Raw genomic sequence first — 27,967 nt, forward strand, 5'->3', positions numbered from 1 at the left:
GTCGGATGACGGCAGCTCGTCGCAGCTAAGCACCTCGGCGGGGCACTTTTTGGGGATGATCGCGACGTAAACGCGACGCTCGCCGAAGGGGGTGATGGAACCGCCGATGGGAAATCTGCGTCCTCGAGGCGGTGGGCATTGTCGTTGACGCGGTCGAGACCGCCGTAGTGCACGACCAAACCGTGCGCCACGCACTCGCCAGAGGTGATGAAGGGTCTCACCCAGAATGTAACTCCAGCTGGCATCGCTGCCAGCCCCACGGTGGGCTCCAATTGTCATGGTATTTACGTGGCAGATCCCACGGGATAGCTTAGATCGTGGTTTGGGGCTGACGGGAGCCAGCGGCGTCTGGGACAGGTAAAGGCGCGAGATACATGATGCGGATCTACCCAGGTTCAGGGCCCTCCGATGGAGGTAAAAGCCCTAGTCCCGCGGGAGTGACTATAGGTGGTCACAATACAAGGGGTGCTCCTTGAGCTGTTCGTGAGGAGGAAGATGGAGCTCTCGCTACCAACCTTGTTGCCTTCGTGTGGCCAGGTGGTTGAGATTTTGGCATAGATCTTCATGCAGCTTCACATGTCCGCTACAATGTGGGTTGAGTCGACGGTCGCCTACAACGAAGTTGGAGTCATTTACTTAAAGTGTAGGAATGACGATGACACCTCTAAAAAAGGAATAATGACGATGATGCCTACGTGTTGTCTTGCCGAGATCCTCTTTTGAATGGTGTGCGTAAGTTTTTTTATGTGAGATCCTCTTTTGAATGGTGTGCGCATAAGTTTTTTTATGTGAGATCCTCTTTTGAATGGTGTAAGTTTTTTTATGTGAGATCCTCCTTTGAATGGTGTGCGCGTAAGTTTTTTTATGTGAGATCCTTTTTTGAATGGTGTGCGCGTAAGTTTCTTATGTGAGATCCTCTTTTGAATGGTGTGCGCGTAAGTTTCTTATGTGAGATCCTCTTTTGAATGGTGTGCGTAAGTTTTTTATGTGAGCCGTTCAACGGTTGTAACGGTTTTCGTTCAGTTTTTCATAATTAACTGGACAATCCAGTTTTCGCTTGGTTTTTTATAATTAATTAAACAACTCTTTTCTTTTTAATGAATGCAGGATAACTGCCAAATACAAACAGGAATAAATATAAGGAAGGCAACAACAAAAGTGCTTATATATACTATAGATCCACCAACATTGAGCACAAGAAAGGCGCTATTAATATATTATCACTGTCAACCCTGGATGAGATGTAGGTACAGCAAAACAGGTGTGATATTTATCTCAAAAGCACAAACAGTGGTATTTTGTCAAAAAATCTTATACTACTAGAAGGGGAGAAAAATGGCATACCACATCTTTCTCAAACAAAACAAAAAGTGGCTGCTGAAATTTCACAACCTCGTCAAGAGAATATGTCAACAACATGATAAAATCAAGAAACCAATATGTGGCCAACAGAAGACAAAGAATTGAATCTGCTGCTCTGTTACAAAAAAGATATTGTGAACTGATGATACTATTGGGCTTACCTACTAGCTAGACTGTCTTTCAATAGGAAAATACATCGCCTCTGTTAAACATACATTCTCAGTTCTCTGGGTACAAAGGAACTGCTCAATATAACTCTACATGCTGGAGTTAGTGCACTACATACAATTGATGTACACGACCCATACCATTTACAAAATGGGAAATTAACTATTTCTCAATACCTTGCTGCAAGTATTGAATCAAATCATACCCTGCGGTGGTCCATTTGTTGTAGGCATCGACACATGTCCGTACCATGAAATTAGCCGCCTCGCGCTCATTCATCTCTGGATGAAACCGCTTCCGAAGATTAGCAATAGGCTCTCCCCTGCTAAAGCAAGGAAGTCCACTGTCCACCATCAACTGTACTGTAGTTACAATGCCATTCATGTGTCTCCTTCCCGCTAGGTATCCCTTGACGCACAATCTGGACAGACAACATTGTAATCAGAACAATGCAGTGCAAGGTTTCTTTTTTTTTTAAGGATACGTCCAAGCTGGACGCATCAATAGCATAGAAGGAATAAGGCAGATGCCCAGCACATGCCGTTCAAACGGCTACAACACCCCACTGGGTATCTCTTGACACAATCTGGACAGACAACATTGTAATCAGAACAATGCAGTGCAAGGTGAAAGTCAATGCAGTCCATGGATTCGTACAAACTACGCTTCATATAGAGTTCAGTATCGTCTTCCAAACATCATACGGACTGACAATCAGGTTGCCCTCTCCCTCCACAAATAATAGTAACAAATACATACTGACAGGGATAGCAACAGTATGCATAACTTTATGTATGGCCAACTTTTTTTTCTCCCCTTACATTTTCTAGGCATGATTTTATGTACAAAGTGTATTGACCTGTTTCTCAACCTATATTTCCAATGCATAATTTTATCTACAAAGGTCGTGACTTTTTTTGCCTTACATTTTGCCTAGCTCCCTCACCCTCGCGGTGGAAAAAGTGTATCAAACTTGCATAAATTGCGAAGACATGTATTACAGAGTCACTCCCAATTACATTTTGCTAGAACTGTGAAATAATACGTACCTGAGAAACTGATTCCAGGTGTCACTCTTCATAGTTCCAGATGGATCGAGCAATTGAGTCATCTCATGGCTTAGCTTGAAATGTGCACTCTCAAACCCCATGTTACCTCCAGGTGAAATCTCCAAAATAAATCCAAAATCAATATGAACTAGTCTGCCCTGGCTGCATAAGCAAGGTGATGATTAAGTGATAATTCCAGCTTTACACGATCAATTAATGATATAGGACTAAGTTAGAACCTATCAAAGAGAAGATTGCCATTATGCCGATCCTTCGGTTGAAGAAGCAGGCTGGCAACAGCATATCCAGCACTACTAATCATAAACATTTCACGTGCAGCTTCAAAAGAAGGTGACCCTACAGGACCATAATCTTGCTGAAATATCTCTAATAAACCACCATCAGTTGTTTCACCCATTTGATTTCTACTCCGAGTATTTGGGACCACCTGCAGCATGCTCAGGTTAAGATGGATAAACCATACATGAATGAAAGAACAACAGCCAATAATGGATATCCATACTTGTTGCCATATTTTTACAAAGATTAATTTGCCAAAATTAATTCTTGAAGACTGCAATGTCCAAAACAACATATGGTCTGAACTAAGGTGTTTGTATTTCAGTTTCTCTGAAGTCAAAGTATAACATATCTACAATAATATTAACATATCAATTTAAAGCAGTGTGCACTTGTAAGAATGTTCTCTTTTAGAATGCAAAGTTACTAGGTTGTTCGACATCAAGCACCTAGAATTCAAGAAACTTCGAGTAGAAAACAGTGTTTAACGGTGTCCAAAATCACTAGCTGGTTCCGTAGTCCATAAATTGCAGGTACATGCTGACCTCAATTATGCCTCGTTCAGGGCCAGTGGGCAAAACACCATAGGGAAAGAGATACAGGTTTAATCCGACTGCTTCAAATATGTCCCTTAATAGGGCAATAACTTGAAGGGCCAGCACATCCTGCCTACAGTCATCACCAACCTATCATGGCATAGAAAGTTGCTTGTGAGAACTGTCAAGCACAACGAATGCTAGAAGAATTAACAGGACAGAGATGAAAATTACAACATTATCGGAAAGACGTCATAGACATACAACCTTTTCAAAGTCCTGAACTACCAAGTCGAATAAAATGAACTTTTCTCAACAAAAAAATGAACTTGACCTCACTTAATTAGTTTACACTCGACGAAGTAATTCTTGTACCTTTATCATAATGCCCCTACAACATGGTTTATGGTGTAAATTATAATGACTTAACTAATCAAGGTCATTTTACCATCTTACCATAGTCCACATGATAACCATACTGTGGCAATGGTGAAAGTGTATTTTACTCACTGACATGTCAAAGGAACTATTACGGTCTGTTGCCAGAAAAATCAAAGTGAGAAATGAGCCATGTCTATAGCTATCTTTTAGTTGCACAAAACCATGACAGCACCACAGAAAGGCTGTAATCAAGCCTAAAAAATAAACTGCAACCAGAAATCATATGTTTCAGTAGGACGTGCATGCTTCTATGCATGCAACCTCAGCTCACATTTCCGCCTGGGTCATATGGAAGACATTAGTTGTGCAGATTTCATTGCAACAAAATAATTATTTACCTTAAAAATGCAAGCCTGTGGCTTTACATCATTTGGGCTCCCATCACGATCAATCACGTTAAAAGTAATCATTATTGGAACTTTTGCGGCTGACTGGAGAGGAATACCGCTGTCCAGCTGTATGCCCCGTACTAACTTGTTTGTTGCAGTAGGTAGATAGAGGTCGTCGCCTGGAATAGTAATCTTCTCCAGCTCCCTGCATGAAGAATTCAAAATGATGAGTTACTGGCACAAATTTCCAGATGAGAATGAGCTCTTAGTGGCAGGTTCTTAGTTCTTCAAGAAAACACGAGAACAAAATTTCAATAACTACCTTCTAATACCAGCTCTTCGCTCTTCCTTGGGAAGAGGGAAAAGAACACCAGAAATTGAGGTGACCTTGTCGAAAAAATCAAACTCTCTTTCAAACATATCCCGAGCTTCTGAGGTGAAACCGTCAACAATTTTTTCCCTAACAGCAGGAAGCAAGGACTGGAATGCACTGGTCTGGAAAAAAAATAGAAATGTTAACATTATAGAAATTACCTTCAAAGCTTGCAATACGCATTGGCAAAACAGCACACATCACTATGACTAAGTTATAAGATAAGAAATGACCAAGACAAGATTTTTCTCAGAAAATACTGTGCACTAAGCTAGGAAGAGGTTCTCGGCCCCGGAGACAAGTTAGATATATAGAAACTTAACAATCCAATCTAAGTAACAAACCATAGATATTGTCTCTAATTGCCTTAAGCCTAAGCTAAAAACTACTCCCTCCGTCCCAAAATAAGCGACTCAACTTTGTACTGTACTAACTTCAGATCATGGGGGTATATTCCATATTTAAATGGTAAACTTCCTAACTGAGAGATCATGGGGGGTCCTCTCCCTAACTTGGTGCTGGGTGTGCCATGTACAGTACATACAAAACAGAAAAGCATCAGACTAAAAGGGCAACTGATATACAGACATAGAATCGTCTGTTCACGCCTACTGTAAGTCTGAATGCAACACGGATTCTTCCCATGCAAAATAACATTGCACGACTTAATTGTTCGATCCATCATTATTCACCACTACAACAGCTTTAACTGCAACAAAGATGAAGTTTTCATGAAGCACGTAAGTCTAAAGTAAATAAACATTTCACAAAATCTTTCAGGCGCCTTATCAAATAAGCATAACCCAAATTACACTCTAATGATGTTGCTATCCCTCAGGCTTATTAATTTATGTGGAACCAACCATAAAGGGCTGTAATGGATTTTTTGGGTAATGCAACAGGATACTTTGAAACCCAAAGGAAAAGGAAAGGAAAATGACAGCTATAGAAAGATGAAAAGTTGTTGTACCTTTGGAGCACCTGCTTCCTTTTCATTGTCAGCTTCCTCACATTCCCCCTGGAATTTCCAGTTCGCAAACGAACAAGCAAGTCAGCGAAGAATTTCCCAGTAGGAATATGTTAGAAAATAGAATAAAAATGTATATCTTCATTTGAACAAACACAAGATCCCATGATTTTAGAAATATAAAAAATACAAACTAAATAAATTTCACCTGCAGATGCCATATTAAGATGTGAGCAAATATATTGCTTCTTCGGGCAGCTCCAAGTAAGTATCCTTCAACTAATTTCTGATGGGATAAAGGGCAAGGAAAAAGAGAGAAGCACATTATTATTTTTAAGAAGGCATAATAAACCAAAAGGTGCAGGCTTAATTAACAGTATTTTCTTTCTGGTCTGCACTGATAGAAACACATGGAAGAAATTCTCACCCCATCATCATATCTGAGAGACTGTACCAACTGTGGCATAAAAAAGGTGACAGTCTCAGGTGGATAAGTCTCCATGACACGGAGAACATATGCCATAACACGGGGATGTCCTTTATAAGGAGAGGTAAAGAACTCCAATGCCTGTGTAACGGAACACGGAGCCCAGTGCGGAAGTTGCTGTAACAGTGCTGAATTTTCGTCCACTGCCTTTGGAGTGATGAAAAAAGGTAATGCTTCAGGAATTGTACGGAGCTCCAGTATGTGTGTCTGCAAAGACGAAAAAATGATAAGGTATGGCAATTCACCTTTGTCACAGAAACTGAACAATTGGAAGGGCTAAAAGATGCTCAATACAAAATGAAGCGCATTTTTTTAACACGAATGAAGCACATTAGATGCTTCATTTAATCGTCACATGTGTTGAAGCATAAGCTTAATAGTGCGAGAGCATCCACTATTTACAAACTTCCAGTATTGAAGGTATAATCATAGAAACTGAATCTGTGATCAACAGTCTTCCTAGCAAACTAGACCAGACAGTACTTCGGCTCTGGTTGAACCGGTCTGGTTTGGTTTTAAACTATGATTAAAGGTAAGGGGGAAGTAATCTATAAAAGGTAAGATAATGGCAGGAAAATCAAAGGCTGAAAATGCTGAGCTTGCAAGCATCACACAGTGCACTTTCTTATCCTCAGATTAGATTTGTCTCATGCCATCTAAATATCGAGATGTCACACCCAAAAGACTAAAATAGTAACAGCCCAAGCCAGCAGTATGCAAATATCATGATTAACAAGACATAACTGCCAGTTCTTCATTTACCACATTATGAATTTTACCTCCATAGGTAAGGCAGCCAACATAACATTGCCACATATCTAACCTTGCACTTTATACGCTTTTCTGTAGTTGATACATTCAAAATATCCTAACTAATACATTATTTATTTGCCATTTGACTACATACTAAGAAGACATAATGCATGGGGGTGAACAGATCATAGAAATGCCTTTAAAGTAGTGGCAACTCTAGTTAGGCAATTATTAACATTATTGCATGGTTATTTTAAATGCATTAGACTATATTTCCCTGACTAATTTACAAACCTTTAAGGGTAGATAATTATCAAAGATAACATCTTCAGCTAACATTAAAATGCAACAAGAGATAAATATTACATTTCCTGTGAATGAATGCCTACCGTATATATTAAAAGGGGAGATACTATGAAACAGAACTAAAATGTGAAGAAAGAAGGGACGCAATGGAGAACAATATCTGAAAGGTAGCAGCTATAGGCAAGAACCATACCTGTACCAATTGAGTAATTTCAGACTGCAATGTTGCATTTGTCGGAAACCTCATAGTCATAGAGAGAGCGATCCGAGGATCAACAGCAAAAGCAGTTCTGGAGTGATCAATCCATTTTTCTGAGCTAACTTTGCCACGAAATGTTGACATATCTCTGCCCAGATATAATATGCAATACATGTGAGTTTAAACGCAACACAAGTAAGAAACAATAGAGAATATAATGCCACAATCGTAGTTACTTTGTGTTTATTGGTTGTGCCCAGACTTCAAGCCTGTCCGCCTCATTCTGAGAAAGCATCAAAAGTAATTGCTTACGCTTTTCTTTTGCAGTTGCATAGTTATCCACAGAACCCCACACTGGGTGGATCTGATCCGCCTGCAACCAAAAGGAAAACGAAAGAGAAATGTTAAGCTTTTCAGATAGATAATACAAGTGAGTGCCGCGGCACCTGCAATGAACACGTGCATGCCAGGTGGGCAGCAACAGCAATATTAAGCGTAGCAGCGAATCAGGTCCATGCATTAGGTTATATATACTCCCTCCGCCCCAAAATAAGTGTCGCAAATTTAGTACTAAGTTAGTACAAATTGGTACTAAATCAGCGACACTTATTTCGGGACGGAGAGAGTATTACTTAGTCACACACTCAACAATCCATCTTTATCTACTGGTTGCATTCAATATTCAATTAGTCGTAATCTGTAAGGAACTCCTATAAGTAGAGTCGATCTAGTTCAATTTTAGCAAGAAAAGAATAAACTGGTAGTAACCATCTCTCCCCATCTCTATCTCTTTGGTGCACCTTCCCCTCCTGCCAAACTTCTCCACCTCTCCCCCTCACAGAAGCTCTCCTCTCTCCACCATGCTATCTTCACGGTGTTATCTTCTCCCTTATGTTTTACTCCCTTCGTCCGGGTTTATTGGGACCCCTTGTGTTAAGGATCAAATTTTGACCATAAATGTAACTTATAAAATATAAACTACATGTCACAAAAATCATATGCTGAGAATCCTCTTTCGAATACAAATCCAGTAGTATGCTTTTTGTGGCATATAAATCATACTTTGTTAATCATATAAATGGTCAAAGTTTGATCCAAAATATGAGGGGGACTAATAAACCTGGACGGACGAAGTACTCCGTATATCACAAGGGCAAGATAACTGGATATGCATTTTATGTTCGGTGGGGAATGGCAGAGAGAGAGAAGCGGACTATCATACCGTGTTAAGTTCGCCTTCACGTCCCTGTGACTTCGAACCAGAATCAGTGGTACTGGGATTTTGCAGGTTGTGGACAAATATTGAAACAGACTGGGCCTCTCTCTGAGCAAAACTTTTGTTTGGAGACTCGTACCATTCAGGTGCATAAGCAAACCATCCCAAAGCAGCGCTGCAAGAGAAGACGGGACAAGCAAACTATATTAGCAAGTACCACAACATAATGGGGGGAAACAGAAAAGATGCAAAGTTCAATATCATTACATAAGCATGACGCATAAAAACAAATTTTGTATATTACATAAACATGTCTAGTGAGGAGGTAGACGACGCATACAGAATACTCAGCTGCACAGTATCAAGCTAATAACAGGAGATAAGTGTCCTAACCGGATGTTCATGAAGGTTTTTATTAAATTGTCAAAGTTACATAGAGGAATAACAACACAGTTCTTTTTGAGATGGCTCTCCGCTCCGCTCCACCCTGCTCCCCGCTCCGTCCCCGCGCCCTGCTAGCCTGACTGCTGCGCCGCGTCGCCAACGCCGCCCCCGTCCCCGCCGGCCGGACCTCCCCCGCGACCCTCCCCTCCCGCGACATGACTCCAGTGGGGGCTGACCCTGTCGACCGCCGCGAGACCCTCTCCGGCGAGCGTGTTTCCTACGGGGACCGCTGGTCGAGTTCGGAGAGCGAGTCCTCGGCGCGCTCGTACAGAGACGTCGCCCGCACTCCGCCGGCCGCCCTCGCTTCCGGCCGCCTTGCGCCTGCAGTCCGTCCCCCCGCCAAGGAGCGCCTCGGATCCCGCTCGGAGGTTCATCGCGTCTCGGGCAGCCCAGTGCTCGACGCCGACGGCTTCCAACAAGCTCGTCGCAGAGAACGGCCCCGTCGCCCGCGTCGCGTTGCGCCGGCCGCGCCTTCGCCTGCGCGCCGCCGCAGCCCCTCCCCTGAGGAGCTCGCGGGCCTCTGCTTCCGGTGCCTTGATCACCGCCACTGTGTCAGGGACTGCCCCAACGACATCCGCTGCCGCCGCTGTCTCGCCTCTGGCCACGCCTCCCGCGACTGCGATGGTCGGCGGCCTGCGACCGCGCCCCAGCGCGCCGCCGGGGACCAGCAGCCCAGGCCTCCTCGCGGTGCCCCTGCCAGGGCGTCCCCCCCGACGACGCGCCTGCCCGCTCCGATCCCCACCGCTGTAGCCCCTCCCCTGCAGCGGTCTCGCCAGTGCGATGATGCCCCCACCCGCGTGTTCCTGGCCCAGACAGAAGAAATGGACGAGGCGGAGCTGGTGCTCGGCCGCGCGATGGTGGCCACCGTCACGGGCACTCGGCCATCTGTGTCTCTGGTCAAGGTGTCCGAGCTCGTCATGTCCTCTCTGGAATTGGAGGAGGGAGACTTCTCGGTCCATCAGCATCACCCGGAGGACTTCCTGATTCTCTTCTCCTCCCTCGCAACCATGAGAAGGTTCCGCGGCGAGCACTTCATCAGCTCGTCGCGCTTTGCTCTGTCCCTCCGGCCCTGGTGCAAGCTTGCCCACGCCGGCGCTGGCGAGCTCGAGTACCGCGTCGAGCTGGAGCTCCGCGGCATCCCCGCCCACGCCTGGCTGCTCTCCACGGCGGAGCACGTGCTGGGTGGCAGCTGCTGGATCGAGCGCCTGCACCCCCGTACGCGCTCCCGCGAGGACATGGCCGTCTTCCGCGTCACCGGGCGCGCCCACGACCCGGCTGACATCCGGCGCGCCGTCACCCTGGAGATCATTGAGCAGTTGCCCGGCCGTGTCCCGTCGGAGGCGCCAGACATCAGAACGCTCACCTTCCCCGTCTCCATTGCTCTCGCTAAGGCGGAGCTGATCAGGGCTGCTCCGGCTATCGCCCAGGACGCTGCGGGCAGCGCCGGAGACGGTGAGGACGGTGGCGCAGACGGCCGGCATGGCCCCGGCAATGGGCATGGTCACGGTCCTGGGCTCGGGCGCGCTCGCCGGCGTGGTCGCAAACGCCGTCCTACGGCGGAGGCACAGAACGGCCGGGCCGATGGTATGGCAGTGGACGCGCTCGCGCACGCACATGGCCGCTCCGGCCGTTCAGACGGCGCCGGCATGGTGGCTCCCTGGCCGTACCCGGCCGCGCCGCGGCAGGGGCTGTGCCCCAAGCGGGCTGGCATGCTGACCTGGCCCGGTCAGCAGGGCCCAGCACGCCCTCGTCACGGCGTCAGGCAAGGACACCAGCAGGCGCACGTCGTGACGCCTAAAGCGTCTTTGTCGGCGGGCCCCTCGCGCAAAGTGGCGAGCACAGGCGTGGTGGACGGTTTGGCCGTTCGCATCGGGACAGCTGGCGCTCCCCCGTTCGCTGCTCAGGGCCACGATGCGGCTGGGGCGTCGACGTCGCGCACGACCGAAGCAGATACGGACGGACCCACTTCTGCAGCAGCTGATCCTATGCCCTGTCGGGATCGGTGCCTGCTGCGTCTGGGGCCCGCCGAGCAGCGCGTGAGGTCACCGCCCGCACCCCGGTCGGGGCAAATCGAGCCGATTCCATCCCTTGCCGCTGCTGCACCAACAAAGGCCCTCTTTGACCAACCCACCGGCTAATTTCGCGCGCCTTTGAGGAGAGGGCGGGGCGCGCATCGCCCCCCCCCCCCCGCCAGCTCTGCTGACGCCGCCCCGTCCCTACCAGCCAGCCCTTTGGAGGCGGGGCCCGCGGCCGCCGTGACCACTATCACCGCGCCAGCGCCCTTGGATGCCGATGGGACCGAGCCCTCTGGGCTGGCGGCTGACGTCGCTGTTGCTGGGACCCTAGCCGAGGATCCCCTGCCCGCTGGGGCCACGCCTGCTCCTGCAGATGCGCACACGGCAGGAGAAATGCCTACGCCCGATGGCTCGCCTGTTGTTCGGTCTGTGGTGCCCTTGGACGCGCAACAACAGCAGGGACCAGGCGTGGATCCCCCCGCGGCCGCGGCCACATCTCCATCCTGCCGAGGCCTACCTGCCAGCCGGACCCTGGGGCGTATCCCACCAGCAACCGGACGCAGCATTCGATGCCAGGGCGCTTTGCATCGCCGCCGCTTACTCTGCAGAGACGCCGACCCAGTGTAGCCTCTAGACAGACATGGACGCTGGGGGCCTTCCTGTCTGCAGCCACTAAGCAGCTTGATGCGATGCTGCCATCTCCCGGGAAACGCCAGCGGCCCCCTCTCAACTTCAGTCCCAGGAGGGGACGTTCCGCCGCCGTCGTCGCTCCGGCACCCGCGGCCTGCACTACGGACAGAAGGGCGGTGGTGCAGATTCTCCGCACCCTCGGGATCGTCGGCGCGAATCAGCAGATCACCCCCGTCGAGATGAAAGCATATGACGACATGTTCACCGCGCCGATCAAGCTTCCGGCGCTGCATGCCATAGCCGCCCTCGTAGACCGTGCGATCCCTGCAGGCCTGTCTCTGCCGGCTGGGGATGCCATGGCATGCGCGCGCTAGGCTGGTGGTGCCTGTAGTCGACCTCGTGCTAATGTATCCAGGACCCCAGATAGTGGTTTGGAATGTCAGGGGCTTGAACTCGCGCGCTAGGCGCTGTGCTATCCGCTCACTGATATGTACCACCAGTGCGTCCATTGTATGCCTCCAGGAAACTAAAATGACGTTGGTCTGCTCGTCGATTGTGCTTGACACCCTTGGGTCCGAGTTTGATGGCTCTACTTATCTCCCTGCCGACGGCACCCGCGGCGGTATTCTCATCGCTTGGAAGAGTAGGGCTATCACCATCTCCGACCCCCTATTCACCCAAAATGCGATCACGGTTAAAGTGTGCGCGCCTAGTGGTGCACCGTGGTGGCTTACCACGGTGTATGGCCCCCAAAGCGACCCCGACAAGATACTGTTCCTGCAAGAGCTGCGGGACATCCGGGCTGCTTGCCCGGGCCCTGGATGCTATGCGGCGATTTCAACCTCATCTACCGTGACGCGGACAAGAGCTCCGGTACCCTGAATCGCCGCATGATGGGAAGGTTCCGCCGCGCCATCAACGATCTTGCCCTGAAGGAGGTATACCTGAATGGGCGCCGCTTCACATGGTCTAATGAGCAGACCCCGCCGACGCTTGTGCACCTCGATCGTGTACTCTGCACCACGGACTGGGAGGATTACCACGGAGAGTGCCACCTCAGATGCCTTGCATCTGTCGTGTCTGATCATTGCCCCCTGCTGTTGGACTGCTCCCCCATGCCCACGGCCCACAGACGCTTCCGCTTCGAGTCTTTCTGGCCCAGTCGTGATGGATTTCACGACACGGTCGCCACAGCCTGGAGCTCCGTGCATGACCCCGACCCCTTCCAGTGGCTGGTTCGGCGTCTGCAGGCCACCGCCCGCGCCCTTACGAGTTGGAGTGCTAGGTCCACGGGCAATGTCCGGGACAAATTGGCCATATGCCGAGAGCTGATCGCCCGCTTCGACCACGCGATGGAGAGTCGCCTGCTCTCTCCGGCAGAGGACTGGCTGCGCAAGCAGCTCAAGGTGGCGTACCTTGGGCTGGCTTCTCTGGAGCGCACCATCGCGCGGCAGCGCGCCCGCATCTCCTTCCTGGCCGAGGGTGACGCCAACACGAGCTTCTTCCACAAGCAGTGTACGTTCAGGCGTCAGAAAAACCGCGTGCACAGCCTCCTAGTTGACGGGCATGTGCTTTGTGAGCACGAGGAGATGGCCCAAGCGGCATTCGCGCACTTCGACGGGCTGCTGGGCACCGCCGTGGACCGAGAGCGCACTCTGGATCTCGAGCAGCTCGTCACGGCCGATGACCTTGGCAGCCTGGATGCGCCCTTCACCCCTGAGGAGATTTGGGCTGCGGTGCAGCACATGCCGGCACACAAGGCACCAGGGCCAGACGGGTTCTCTGCAAAGTTCTTGCGGGCCTGTTGGGGCGTTATCAGGTAGGATATCCTGGATGTCTTCGAGCAGTTATTCCTGCTTCGTGGGAGAGGGTTTGCTAAGCTCAACCAAGCCCTCCTGACCCTGCTGCCTAAGCGCGCGGATGCACAAAAGCTGGGCGACTACCGGCCTATTTGCCTGATCCACATCATGGCCAAGCTATTCGCGAAAGTTCTGTCGTTGCTCACCGCCCCCAGGCTGGACAGCCTAGTCAGCCGCAACCAGAACGCATTCATTGCCAGACGCTCCCTCCACGACAACTTCATGCTCGTTCGGCAGTCTCTCCGGATGCTTCACCACTTGGGCGCCCCGTGCATCATGCTCAAGCTCGATCTCACGCGGGCTTTCGACTCCATATCTTGGCCGTTCCTCTTCGAGATGTTGCGCCAATATGGGTTTGGGGACAGGTTCAGGGAGTGGATAGCCATCCTCCTTTCCTCGGCCAGCACGCGGGTCATGCTCAATGGCGTGCCTGGCCCCCCAATTTGGCACCGTCGCGGGCTGCGTCAAGGGGACTCCACATCGCCGCAGCTATTCGTCCTCGCTGTCGACGAGCTGGGCCGCCTCATGCATCGGGCGCTCCACGCCGGCATACTTCGGCGGCTGCACCCCCGACGTACTGTTCCGGCCGTCTCACTATACGCCGATGACGTGATGCTGTTCTGCCATGCTGAGATGGATGAGGTGCTCGCGGTGAAGGGCATCCTAGGTATTTTCGAGGCCGCGTCGGGCTTGCAGGTCAACTATGGCAAGAGCTCGGCCACGACCCTACACGGCGACGAGGAGAGCGCTGCCCTGCTGGAGGCGTTGGGCTGCCAGGCGGCGAACTTGCCCATCACCTACCTGGGCATACCGCTCACCACCAGACGACTCACAGCAGCTCAGATGCAGCCGCTAGTTGATGTTGTGGCTGGCCGCCTCCCGACATGGAAAGCATGGCTCATGAACAAAGCTGGGAGGTTGGCATTGGTCAAATCGGTCCTCAGCGCGATCCCAATCCACCAGATGCTCGCCCTGGCACCCCCGAAGAAGACCCTGAAGCAACTAGAGAAGATCCAGCGCGGCTTCCTCTGGGCTGGCCGTGCGGCTGCTCAGGGAGGACACTGTCACGTTAACTGGCGCGTGGTCAGTCGACCTCTCGCACTGGGAGGGCTGGGCATCCGTGATTTGGAGCGCACTGGGCTAGCACTTCGGCTGCGGTGGCTCTGGCTATCTAGGACAGACGCCGACAGGGCCTGGAAAGGCCTGGACCTGCAGTTCCCCAGTGAGGAGCTCGGCCTCTTCTATGCCTCCACCTTCATGGTGCTAGGTGATGGCCGCACGGCGCTGTTCTAGGAAGACCGATGGCTGCATGGGCAGTCGATTCGCGAGCTAGCACCCCTGTTGTACCTATGCATTCCCAAGAACAGGAGAAGGGTGCGGACGGTGGCGGATGGCCTCGCCGGCAACGCGTGGGCCCGAGACATCCACGGTGTCGTGGGGCTGCAAGAGATTGGCCAATACCTGACGACATGGCAGCGCGTCACACACACCGCCCTGTCCGCCGAGCCAGACAGGCTTGTCTGGAAATGGACTGCTAATGGAGAATACTCGACGCGATCATGCTATCAGGCCACCTTCCACGGATCCCTCGCTTGCCATTCCTGGAAGTTAATCTGGAAGGGATGGGCTCCGCCGAAGGTCAAGTTCTTCCACTGGCTTGTGAACCTAGACCGATGCTGGACCGCGGACAGACTTGCCCGTCGCGGCTTCCCTCATCACGCCCGATGCCTACTTTGCTACCAAGAGCCAGAGACCATTCACCACCTGCTACTGGCATGTCCCTTCGCGCGGCAAGCCTGGCACAAGGCTCTTTCCTGGCTGCGCTTACCAGCCCCCACACCGGAGCAGGATATCTCCATTCAGGACTGGTGGATTAGGGCGAGAGATGCAACACCACCATCACTCCGCAAGGCGCTGAGGTCCACCACACTGCTAGTTCCATGGATGATCTGGAAACATAGGAATGCGTGTGTATTTGATCATGCCACTCCGTCGCTCTCCGAGCTCGCGGATGGGATCAAAGATGAGATGAGATGTTGGGCTAGAGCTGGGGACAAGGGGCTTAGGGTAGTCTTGCCCCCATCCTGGGATGTCCATTGAGTTGCTTGTAATCTGTTGTAACCGTCTCCTCTGAGACTGACTTTCCCTCTTTTCAATACAAAGAAACGCACATCTCTGCGTTTTCTCGAAAAAAATTGTCAAAGTTACACCCACCGTAAAGAAATATAAAGTGTTTAGATTAACTTTTAGCAACTGTAGCAATCTTATAATACTACTAGCAGCACTACTACTATACACCTTGTGACGAATGATCTCAGCTCCCTAAACTTGCTAATGTTTGCACATTTTCTCAGAGTCTCATGTTATTAACAATATAAAGCATTGTGGCATCTTGTCAGCTTGAGGATCCTATGTGGCATTCAGTGCTCGCATTTCTCAAATCTCCTAATTACATCTCTATTCCCACCCTTCCCATCCCTAATTGGCCTGACATCTTCCCCTTAACATGATTTCCAAACAATTATTACTTGCACCAATATGGTTGAAAGATATAGAAAGCAGCAAACCAAATGTTGCAGCAGAAATATCGTAAAACACACTGACGAACAATATAGTAAGATAAGGAAACTGTGTAACGAATTGATTATTACCGGTATACTCTGTCCTCTAACAACTCAAGCCCCATATTACATTTCTGCAAGTTAAATTGATACTGGCACGAGCAAAACTTCAGACCAAGGAGCATCGCAGTAAAGAAAGTGCCAGTAGCAGCAGGATGGTGAGAAAAATTAGTTGGAGATTTCATTGTCCCTTGCAACATACGGCCTAGAAGTAGAAGTTGCTCAATGCTATCATGCCGAACCACCTGTTCAAATAACACCCACACAAGGTAGATGATTAAAAAGTACAACAAAAGAACAACACATGTGTAAGACCTAGCTAGCAATCAATCAAAACATTGCGCAAAGAGTCAATAATGCATCTTCATCTTATCCTATGGAACGTCACAAGGCGATTCCTATTTTGGACCCCCAAAAATGCAAGGAACTTCAATTATGTAATGACGATAAAAGACATCAAATTTTGTTACTGTTAGTAAATATATAATGATGATTTGAAGACATAGTATGAGGGTAGCAACATTTGCTAATAATATACAGAGAATAAACCAATCGCTCATGGAATGTTAAGATTCTAGTTACTTTCTTCAAAGCCAAACATTTGTATGTTTGACCAAGATTATAGAATAAAATATCAACATGTGCGATACCTAATAGATAAACTATGAAAATACTTTTCATGATGGAACAAACGATACAAATCTGGTATTGTATATATTAATATATTCTTCCAGAAACTTGGTCAAACATGCACATGTTTGACTTGTGAAAAAACTAATATACACCTTATATTTTCAAAGAAGGAGTAGTAACATAATTGCCTGTGAAGATGTGGTTTATAAATGCAACACATGTGCAGACCACCAAAAGTACCTCCATACCATAAACACAACAATATTACTTCTTCCAACAGGAGAACTGCAACCATTTAAACTGTTTATTATTCGGCGCTGAGTGGTGTCAGATATAAAGTTCTACACCAGATAAATTAATCCTGAGATAAGTGGTAAGTAAATAACAGGGAAGAAATTTCCTTTATATAACTATAACTTTTCCCCATTTAAAACTATTTTAGAAAGGAAGAATTTTCTAATGCATTATTTGTTTTTCTTCTCCCTCGCATATTCCCCTTCGTGTTATTTTGTCTCTGTCAAAATAGAACATATGAAGAACCCCTCTTGCAGCAGCGGGTTCAAAAAAAAATATCATGATCCAAACAAGCCAGAAACTGAACACCCAAATTATACATGATAATAAATTGTCATACAAGGTTCAAGAGCTGTAGCATAAAAACAAGTGAAGTTTGCTTGCATGCACAAAATCTTAGGCAGGCAAAGAAAAGAACTGTAGAAAAATCACAAGACAAACAAAGAAAAAGTATGGTTATAACCTCGAAGCGATCCATAAAGAAACCGAGCCAGAGCCTATGGGCAATTATTGCTTCAACTGGATCCTTTTCTGGTGGTGCCTCAGGTTCACCAGGAATGAGATGTGGCCTCAATTTTGCATCAGGCCCACAGTACTTCATATCAGATGCAAACAAGCCGCGTTTTGTATCTATTGTCCACAGCCATGCATCAACAAGTTCCGCAAGCACAAGAGGACCTAAAGAAGGTGCTGCAGAAACTAGCCACGTCCAGATATAAATTCCAGTCTCCATTGCATCAGCCGTAGAAATATAAGCAGGGCACCAGCATAGAAGTCGTATAAGCTGAGAAAATCCTTCCAGATTCGTTCGAGAATCAGATACCTGTATGTTACACATTAGAATACAATCAAAGCTAAAAACTAAGGAAGTAACAAACCACCTAGGTGCAAACAAATTACCATATGATCAAGAAGTAATGCTGTAGCCTGAGAACAAGTTTCACGAAATAGTGAATTATCTATTGGTTGTTTCTCCGCCGTAACAACAAAGTCCTGAAGAAGACGAACAAATTTGGACAGAAAAACTTCATCAAATGACTGTGGGGCCTGCCCAGACTGTGTACCAGGAGGAGAAGCACCCATGTTTAAGCCGCCCATAGTAGTGAACAGCCTTCTCATACCAGCAATCTCTCCTGCATGGTTACATTTCACAGTTGCACTCACTACTGCAGTTGACAGTACTTCCAGGGTGATGTCAGGTGCTTCTTTTCTCGCTCCTGATGCTGCTGCAGCAGAATCCATAACTGCTGGGACATTGGCGGTCCTGATGCCATTCCAATCATTCTTTCCAGTACAAATACGTATCTCAGATAAAAGTGAGACAACATCTGCCGTATGCTGTGATCTTTGTGCACCACTTGGCTTGCAAAAGTTCTCCTGAATGATACAATTAGAAACATTAACAATCAATATATGCATTGAGTGGTGGGAAAACAAAAGAGTACAAACTTTAGATAATGATGCCTCTGGCACAAAACTTGTGCAACAATCGATTCAAGAAAGGCTGACATAGAAGTATAGTGCTGTAACTAAGGCCCCGTTTGGTTGGGCTTTTCTAGCCAGATTTTGCTGCCGCGCAGCTGAATCTCAACCAAAGAGCTAAACAACCCACCGCGATTCCCTGGAAATCCAGCTAAAATCCACCGAAAAACGGAAGCCCGTCGTGAGGTGCTTTTCCAGCTTTGGATGCATGGCTCCTGGAACATTCCCCTGTACTTTTCATGGAATTACCCACCATTGCCATCGAAAGACATCGACCAGCAGTACCGATTCAAGACTCCCCGAAGAGACACTGCTGTCTGTGAGCGCGTTCCTTTTCTCCTCTCGTTCTTGGCGATTAGGGTTATCACCCAGCGTCGCCGGCCAACGATGACCGACGCGGCCCCTCGTCCCTGCCGGTGCGCCGCCCCACGTCCCTGCCCATGCGCCGCTGGCCGCCTCCATCCCCCATTCACCTCCCTCTAGCAAGTGTCTCCACTCCACCACCGCCCCTCATCCAAGGATCTCCTGCTAGCCGAGGACGCCAAGCACGCCGGAGGAGCTCCGGCTAGTAAGCCGGCCTTCCTCTCGCCCGTTCTGCTCCCTCATCGATTCGAGCTGTACCATGTTGTATGTCAGATCCTACTGTCAGATCCTGGGGTATTTCGGACATTTATCGCCACAGCTACATCTCATACAACTAATTTGCCTAATAACCTACAGATTTCTCACAGCAGATTTTTTGCAGCTAATTTTTCACAGCAGATTTTCCACAACTGCTTTCAGAAATCCACAGCGCAACCAAACACCACCTAAATCCTGAACCCTAAAATAATCCAGCTATTGGCGCTCACAAGCAAGTGTGAACAAGGATAAGGAAGGAACTTCGTGGTCACAAGGCGAGAGGAAGAATAGATAAAAGAGCCATCACCCCCCAAACATGGGATGTCCATTGACTTCATCAATTCGGAACCTGTAATCACCCCCTAGGAGGATTGTAACAACTTTCTCTCTTCTCAATGCAGTGAAACGCAAGAGAGCTTGCGTTTTCTCGGGGAAAAAAATGACTGTAATCGACGCTTTTACTGCTTTAAGAGCACAAGATTGTTTACCAAAATAGTGTGAAAACTGAAAAGCATGCTACACCAAATATCTAAAAAGAAGGCAGCCCGGAGCATGTAGCTCCCGCATGCGCAGGGTCCGGGGAAGGGTCCAACCACTTTGGGTCTATTGTACGCAGCCTTTCCCTACATTTCTGCAAGAGACTGTTTCCAGGACTTGAACCCGTGACCTCATGATCACAAGGCAGCAGCTTTACCACTGCGCCAAGGCTTCCCTTCCTACACAAAATATCTAACGAACTAAAAAACAATGATGTTTCAGTCAAAGTAAAATTGTGCCCGAAAAGTGACCTGCAACCTTAACATTTACACAGCGATGGCCATGTCCTAACAACAAATCATGCATCGGCTTCGTACAAAGTAAGAACAATGGTGCTCAAAAAGGCAAGGCCAGATAATGTTATATTGACTGAACCTGTATTAGGCCTTGAGTGGTGCATGGAGCATATGAAAGAGCACTTGTTATCCATTCCCTAGAAATCTTCTGATATAGTGAGCGTATAGTGGCAACCCAAGCAGGATCGCTGACAGGACCATAAGTCAACTCATTATGAACAGATATTAGAAGTATATCCAAGCATGAGGGGTTCCACAGAACCTGAAAGTTCAGTAAACTTTGTGTCATCAGTGTGGCTCGACACAATATAACTAAAACATGAGAAGCCAAATCAAAGCACCTAACCTGTGGAAATTTTTCCTTTAGTTGAGTTAACAACTTAACACTCACATCACGAACATGTTCATCCCTTTGTGACATGCTCTTTATAAGGAAGCAAGCATGAACAGCAAGAACAGATTCTCTCAAATTAGCTTCGTCGCCTATGTCAGATGTACGTTCCTCCTGGAAACATAAAATACAATTAATCTGGTGCACAGTTACAGGTTACATATTTCTCATCTCTCTAAAGATAAATATAGCAATAGTATAATTCAACAGATTAACTACAGTCTACAATGCAAAGTCGATGAAAGGAGGACAGAATAACTCCAATGCAGATCAAATTCCCAATGTTGTATGATGCAACCTCTAGAGCCGATTTAAAACCTTGGACACAAGATGCAAGTAATGTTTGATGTGTCTCATACTGCTCAAAGGAAAATTAAAACATCTGTCTGCCAGTGCATCTTTGTGCATCTTTTCTAACAACTGGGTGTGTGTCTCAACAAGAATCCTAGATATATGATAGCATGCATCTGAAACATTAAGTCGTAAGCAAAAGCTGTCAAGGCTGCAACAATGGCGTAGAATGTGTGTTTTTTACTTAAAAATCTGAGTTGTCATGAGATGGGGAGTGATTTGATTTCAACAGTAAACAACAAAGGACATAGCACATGACGGGATACAAAGATCACAGAACAAATGATTACATATTCAGATATTCTCCACAGATTGTTAAAGTATGAAACATACCAGCCATGACAACATTGTTTCAAAAGCTCTGTGCACAACTGCCGTCAAACACTGAGTTACTGCTGGTGTCAAGTTGGGAGTAAGCAGATACTCAAACACACAACCGAAGGAACTATTTGATTTATTCAACATAGCTGAAAGTATGCCACCACTGCCGCTAAAACGCAATATCTCCAGGAAAGCAACTGCGAGGAGATATGTAGCTTTAACTCCTGAAAATGAAAAAATAATGTAAAAACAAATTAGTGGGATACTTCACTAAATTGCATCTCAGAAAGAAGCAGTGGTTGGAGGTGTAAATTGTGCAAGTGCAGCAAATGGAACATAACAGGATGTACCTGTTGCACTATAATGAACTAAAATTATGAGAAAAGACATTGGTTCTACAGGTAACTTCTGCAAGACCCGCTTTGTGATAATAGTTTCAAAATAAATTGCACTGCAGATCCTTTTTTTTTTACGGTTCTCTCACTTGAGTTCAAAAAATGCAAAATCATCCTAGTAGCACTTGTAGATGGTCTCGCAGAAATCTGCTTGTTAGTTCAATGATCCAAATATGCAGATGTGGAAGCATTTCTCAGCTCTTTGATCTTTGTCGTGTTCCGCACATCATCCAGTATCGCAGTTGTGGGCCACCAAGGCTTGTCAAGCCATGGCATCTGAATCGTCAGACACATTGACGGGGAGGAATGGGCATGACTTCCACCTGATATACTGCTAAAACTACATGAGGGCCATTTGGCTAGTAAACTGCCACAAATATTGTGAAACTTATGGACCTAATGAGACAGCCCTGCGTGTTAGGGCATCTCCAACACCGTCCATCAAAACGGACACCCTAAAACATCAGTGGACACGTCAGGACGTGTCCGTGAACAGCACTAGCGGAGTCGGCCATTCAACCGTATAAATCAAATGTCCGACTGCTGGGTATGCGTCGGCTGGGCCTGCGACTGCTGGCTGTCCGGCATCTGAGAGTTCGTCAGTTCGGTGTCCACCTCCGGTCGGGAGTCATCCACTTGCCCATCTTCGTAGCCACCGCGTGGATCATGTTCATCAGCGCCTCCTCATCATCGACTGTTGCACATGGCTGAGACATCTGGCAAACAGAGACCGGGAACCGACGGGCATGGACATTCCAGTTTGCGGGAACGTGCGGACCTGTCCGCGGACGTTTGATGGACTGCGTTGGAGGACACAAATTGTCGGGACAGCGCGGTTCAGACGTTTACGGGCAGTTTGGTGCACGGCGTTAGAGATGATGCCCTTAGGTACCTATAATGCATCACACTCATTTCTAGAGTTTCTTTATTATATTTGATGGAGGGCAATTCACATTTTCTGGAATCAAATAACTATCTATATAAGCCGTAAAGCACTCAGCAGAGAATAAACATTGACCTGAAATTGTACTCATTGCTGCTACCTCAACTCGACCTCCCAGAGCTGCAGAAAGTGCAGTTCTCTGTCCAACTGCAGCCTTTTCATCACCATTGCCACGACGACTGCCTGGATTATGCAGAGCATTTAACTCTAGCTCATCTTCAAGCCATTTCACTGAACTGACAACCTGAAATGTAAAAAATATACATGTGAGAAACGAAGTCACAAAGTAATTCTGAATTTTCATTAGTGAATATTATATACCATTTTAATTTATACAATCCCGTGTATCATGCTCTTACCAAATAATTTAGTATCCATATCCACAAAATACAATAAAAACAGGGCCCTTTTACTAAAAAGTGGTACAAGAAAAACATCTAGACAAGAATCATCCAAATTACAACTTCACGGTTAAATTCACTGATCCAAGTTTATTCCCTGGGCCTCCCATACAGTCCTTCCAGACATTAAATGATATTTATTCATATATCTGCCTGCTAAAGAAAGCTAACAATAATATGGGGAGCACAAAGACCTGTATGAAAAATAATAAAATATACAATATATGAAACCCATCTGCCCCCCATCCGTTACAAGCTATGTATGCTCAGTACCAGGAAACGGATTCAAACAAGTTCACACTCTTACCTGCACTATAATCATACTGTTTCCCAGCTCTATGGTCCTAAAAAACTTACCAGTGGCGGAGATCCTTGTGCAATGCGTTGCACTGCTACACACCATTGGCTATTCCACATGTAGGGTCCAGCAACAGCTTGAAGGGCTACACAGCTCTCCCCAGTGTTTAAGGGAGTGGAAACAGGTTTTGTAGATGCCTGGTTGTTCTGTATTGGAGGAGCTAACCCAAACAAGACAATATAGAACCACAGGTTGCGAAACAATTTCAATAGAGATGGCTCGACAGAGGACACTGGATCAAAATCTGAACATATTTCAGCAACCGCAGGAAGTAACGGGCCCATCAAATCAGCACCACTCCTACAGTAATGACAAATTGACAATTACAGTAAGCACAGCTAGTTAACTAGCACAAGCATAAGAGATGTAGTAAAATAGTGTATGAGAATGAGGAGGGTACAAGAAAAGATACCACATACAGCATCAGGTGATACAACGGAAGTATTGCAAATTAGTAGATGGATTTACAATTTTACATAGAGCCATTTAACCTCTGCACGGAAAGCTACAGGGGCTAGATTTTATTTTCTTCAGGCTATTCTATTTTTGAGAGGTGAGGGTCCCTACAGCTCTAGTCTAAAATTAAAATCAAGATGGCACGTAAAACATATTTTCAAAACAACAAAATACTGGTAAAAGGTGCATACTCGATGTACAGAGTCTAGCAAAAAACTGTGGCATTTAAACCAAAAAATAAAAATAAAATCCTAGTAAACTCGTACAAAAGCACAAATAAACAGAGACAAACGCTCATGACTGTTCATTCACACCATGGTAAGTTAAGTATACCACAATCTAAGCAATACAACCTCCGGCCCACAATAGATGTTATTGGCTTGAAAAAGGTCCACTTTTTCAACTCTAAACTCTCTTTAAAGTCCAATTTTCAACCCTGAACTCTACAACTGTCTAAATTACAGCTTTAAAAATACAAGAAAACATATTGGTGCCCAGCAAATAATGTGTACATCGTTCAAGACTAAAAAACGAGATAATATTTTAGCGTAAGAATAGAAAAATAAGATTGATGACAAAGCATCTCACCTCCCACATTTAGATTCAGCGGCTAGCCCCACATCAGAGCATAGTGACAACAGCCTATGACGATAATCAGATCTGAGTTTTGTGCTAGTGAGGTTGGAAGCAACAAGTAAGAAACCTGCAGGAAGAGTCTAGAATTTTGTTGACACAGTTAGCATGGAACATGAATCAAAATTACAACTCTACGATAGCATATAACGTAAATTTCTTATCGGACTCATGACAGACCTCTGTTCGCTCAGCTGTTGCTTCTGATGGCAATGTGTTGTTCTCTGCAGCTCCTACAGCTTTAACCTTATCCAGGTAGCTTCTTGTCATCAATACAATGCTCTCACGGTATGATTTTTCAAAACCCAAGCATGCCACACGAGATATTGCATCTAACAACTGCAGTAGTTTAAATTAATTGATTACCAAAAATGCTTTTGCTTGAACTTGAAATGATACCATCAAAAGTGGCATATGGTAAAGTATGTTAATGGGTAAGAGACAAAGTTTCATACTCGTAGACGCAATAAACTTGGAGATGAAGCGTCACCCTCCTCTAGATGTTCAATAAAAAGGGGCAAAATCATGTCTACAACTTCCCATCTTTTCAAGCATACACACAACTCGGCCAGAAGGCGTACTACATTGAGTCGCATCACCGGAACAGCATCTTTTCCTTTACCATCCTGCAATAGATTCACGCCTCGGTAAACAACCAGCAATTGACAGTTAAACATGCTACCGTGATGCATACTTTAGTCGCTGCAATTAGCCAGTGTAAGTCCCATCAAGGAAGACTGGGGGCAGCAGGGAAGCTTAGTTTTTCCATAGAACACATTTTCCAAGTTCCATGGATTTAAATTTCAGAATGATCCACCCCCAGTAAAATAAAGTAATAGGCAGAATTTTGGTGCTTGTAATCTGCCATATCATGTATCTGTGACTGGTATGAAGAGATATTACAAAATGTGCTAGATCCATCGCAAAAGACTCAACTAGCAAAATCAAAAGAAAGATCATGTAGCTTCGTCTGCTTGCTGCTGGAAATTATTCTGGTACCATGGGGAAGATTATCTTGATATATAACCTACCAGCACATCAGGTGACGAAGCTGCAACTTTCTCCATGTACCCAAACCATGCAGCATGCTATTACTAGATTGAAATAATTAAGGATGGGTGCTTCCAGATTTCTGCTGTTGGATTAAATTAGCAGAAGGCTATATGACTATCCATTTGTTTGCTTAGAGCACTAAAACACCCATGAGCCTAAATTTGGAAGAAAAAGAAACAAAACATAAGTGACTAGAGTTCTACCGCAAACAGACAATACTAGCTGGATATTCATGTTTTATGAAAGCCATGCAAACCTATGACTGATATTGCCTTCTCGTTATCTTTCATCTTAATGAATAAAGAGAATCCAGGTTGTCGGAATAGAAGTTTATCTAGTAGGCATATTAGTATTACCCCCTCCAGTTCAGAAAGAAGAGTTGCAGGTAAAAGCTTCTTTAACATGACCAGTGCCATATTATCATATCAATATCTAGATTTGACTACTTTCCACAAGAAAATAACACTAGAATGTCCGTAATTAAAATCACTTCCCTGCCAACAAATCTGCTATTATTTTTACTACCATACAACCATGAATATTGGCAGTCAAATGACAAATATGGAGAACACGGTATGTAAAGAAACAATACTAATATTTTGACTGGTAGAGCACATGGAAATATTAATCGAAAACTCACGGGTCATGAGTCAACCGCAACATAAAGAAGGCCATGGCCTCATAGGAAAAAAGATAGTATTAATATTGTCCAGTCTAGCCCAAATACAGAAAAAGAAAAGACAGCAATAACTGTAAAAATGATGCATCATGGTATCTTGAAACCGCACCAAATGCGTGATCTTCTAGCTGTTTGCTGAGATGATAAGGTCAGAAAACATGCTTTTCAGTTCTAAGGTCTTCAATATGCTGGCATAGTGGCATGGTAACTTATAACAAAGCATTATATGTGACTGATACATGCTGATTGGCATCAATTTAAAGCATGTTTATTCTAAGTGATATCAAGTAAGGTTGGCTTGTGCAGCTCTGCCCTAAGGGTTGCACGAAATCTTACTACAGCATGGAATTTTCATGTGGTGATAAAAAATTAAGAAGAATACCTCTTCCTCATAATCATTCCGTTCACGAACATAAGCAGCTAGTCGCATAATGAATGTATCAACCAGAGCCCTATCCTTTGTCCAGCCAAACTCTATGATCTCACAGCTCAACTTCACCACTGCCTCGAACAAAGCGCCAGGGCTACAGCCCGTCATGTCAGCCTGCACAGGAATGATTGATTCCACATTAGGCAACAGCAACACCTCCATAGAAAAAATCAGTAGTCCAAGCAAGAGAAGCATGAGACCAACATACCTGCGAACATGTGCTGACAACAAGCGGTTTCAAGGGAATCAGCAGAACCGGCAGGAGCTGGCCCCCACGCGAGACAGTTATCTGGCTGATCCCATTGAGCAGGGTGCAAAAAAGCTCCTCACAAATCTTCAGTTTCCGCCAGGATGAGAGGATGCATGACTTGGTGGCTTCGATGAACCAAGCAAGAGTCTGCTGAAGCATATCCTTGGAAGCTTTGCTATCAGCATCCAAGGCCGAGACGCTCCGGACCAGAACCACCACTGCAGCTTGGCAACACGATAATTTGGTGTTTATCCTCGCCCTCAGTTGTGCACCCTGCTCCTTCCAATCCCGCTTCCTAATCTACCAACCATCATTACCTCAAGCATGATCAGAATGCAAGCAAACATCTACCACCACCCACAAACATGTACACGCGCAAATGCGAATGCGAATGCCGACACCGACAGGCGATAGGTGTGCATGCAAAACGCGATACACAGACGAACACATATGGCATATGGGCTTGAACGGAGAGAAGAGAAGGCACCGGGCTCACCTTGAGAAAATCCGTGAGCGAACGGACCTGCCATGCCGCGGCATTCCTGACCTTGGTAACCTTGTCGGCCTCAAGCCCGCCCTCGCCCCCTAGCATCTGAACGATGAGCCTGAAGGCGACCTCCTTACGCTCGAGTGCCTCGATCTCCTCCGCCTCGAACCTCTGCACCACCTCCTTGATCCCTCCATTTTCCTCTCCCGCGGCGTCCTCCCCCTTCCCCTTGGCCCTGGGCGGGCCCTCGTCGGAGCCGGGGAACTCGAGGAAGAGGCGCTGGGCGACGGGCGCGGTGTCGGCGGGGAGGAGCTGCGGGGGCTTGGCGGCGGCGGCGGAGAGGAAGGCCCGGGCGAGCGGCGCGGAGGCGGAGTCGGCGACGTCGAGCGCGGCGAGGAGCGCGGCGGAGAGCGCGGAGGAGAGGGCGGGGGAGGCGGGCGCGGCGGCGAGGAGGGGGAGGAGCTTGGAGAGGAAGGGCGCGGGCGCGAAGGACTGCGGCCAGAAGGCCGGCGAGAGGAAGGCGTGGGAGGCGAGGAAGGCGAGGAGCGGGGGCGCGGGCGGGCCGGCGGCGGGGGCGCCCGCGGGGAGGAGGCGCGCGAGGGCGAGGAGGGAGTGGAGGTGCGCCCGGGAGGCGCGGTGCGGGGGGCAGGCGGGGGAGGCGGGCGGCGCGCAGCGGGAGGAGAGCCAGGTGAGCTTGTCGGCGAGGAGGAGATCCGGGTGCGCGGCCACCAGGTCGCAGAGCTCGTTGAGCGCCTCCATCGGGGTTCCGCGGCGGGCGGCAATGCGGTCAGATCATGGGCCGTCGGCCGTCGCCGCTGCCGCGACGCAGAGCAGATCGGGAGCGGAGGGGGACGCGCGCGGAGGAGGAGGAGGGGTGGTGGGGTGGGGGGCAGGGCGGAGA

General features: G+C 47.5%; 1 protein-coding gene across 1 annotated transcript; it reads right to left on the minus strand.

The window, feature by feature from the left end:
• Positions 1–1,361: 1,361 nt before the first annotated feature.
• LOC123447447 (phosphatidylinositol 4-kinase alpha 1) lies at positions 1,362–27,967 on the minus strand. Its single transcript, XM_045124048.1, has 26 exons — positions 27,076–27,967; positions 26,538–26,879; positions 26,282–26,443; positions 24,623–24,793; positions 24,348–24,506; positions 24,123–24,250; positions 23,078–23,378; positions 22,395–22,563; positions 20,994–21,205; positions 20,265–20,423; positions 19,998–20,180; positions 17,883–18,359; positions 17,446–17,805; positions 16,086–16,300; positions 8,493–8,661; positions 7,507–7,643; positions 7,265–7,418; positions 5,953–6,219; positions 5,734–5,811; positions 5,529–5,576; positions 4,508–4,680; positions 4,195–4,390; positions 3,425–3,565; positions 2,819–3,027; positions 2,580–2,741; positions 1,362–1,951 (listed from the first exon to the last, which is right to left on the minus strand). Exons 1-26 carry the CDS (start codon positions 27,823–27,825, stop codon positions 1,693–1,695), a joined length of 5,781 nt encoding a protein of 1,926 aa, XP_044979983.1. The 5' UTR covers positions 27,826–27,967; the 3' UTR covers positions 1,362–1,692.

Source organism: Hordeum vulgare, chromosome 4H (genome assembly GCF_904849725.1).
Source record: "Hordeum vulgare subsp. vulgare chromosome 4H, MorexV3_pseudomolecules_assembly, whole genome shotgun sequence".
NCBI lineage: Eukaryota > Viridiplantae > Streptophyta > Magnoliopsida > Poales > Poaceae > Hordeum > Hordeum vulgare.

Bases quoted from the DNA above. Each gene is read 5' to 3' on its own strand.
- LOC123447447 (XM_045124048.1), bottom strand. From the start codon at position 27,825: ATGGAGGCGCTCAACGAGCTCTGCGACCTGGTGGCCGCGCACCCGGAT. The intron at 7,644-8,492 runs GTATGATAGTCC...TTTTGGTTGCAG, and splicing joins GTGAAGGCGAACTTAACACG to GCGGATCAGATCCACCCAGT. The intron at 3,028-3,424 runs GTCAGCATGTAC...AGCATGCTGCAG, and splicing joins CTGAACGAGGCATAATTGAG to GTGGTCCCAAATACTCGGAG.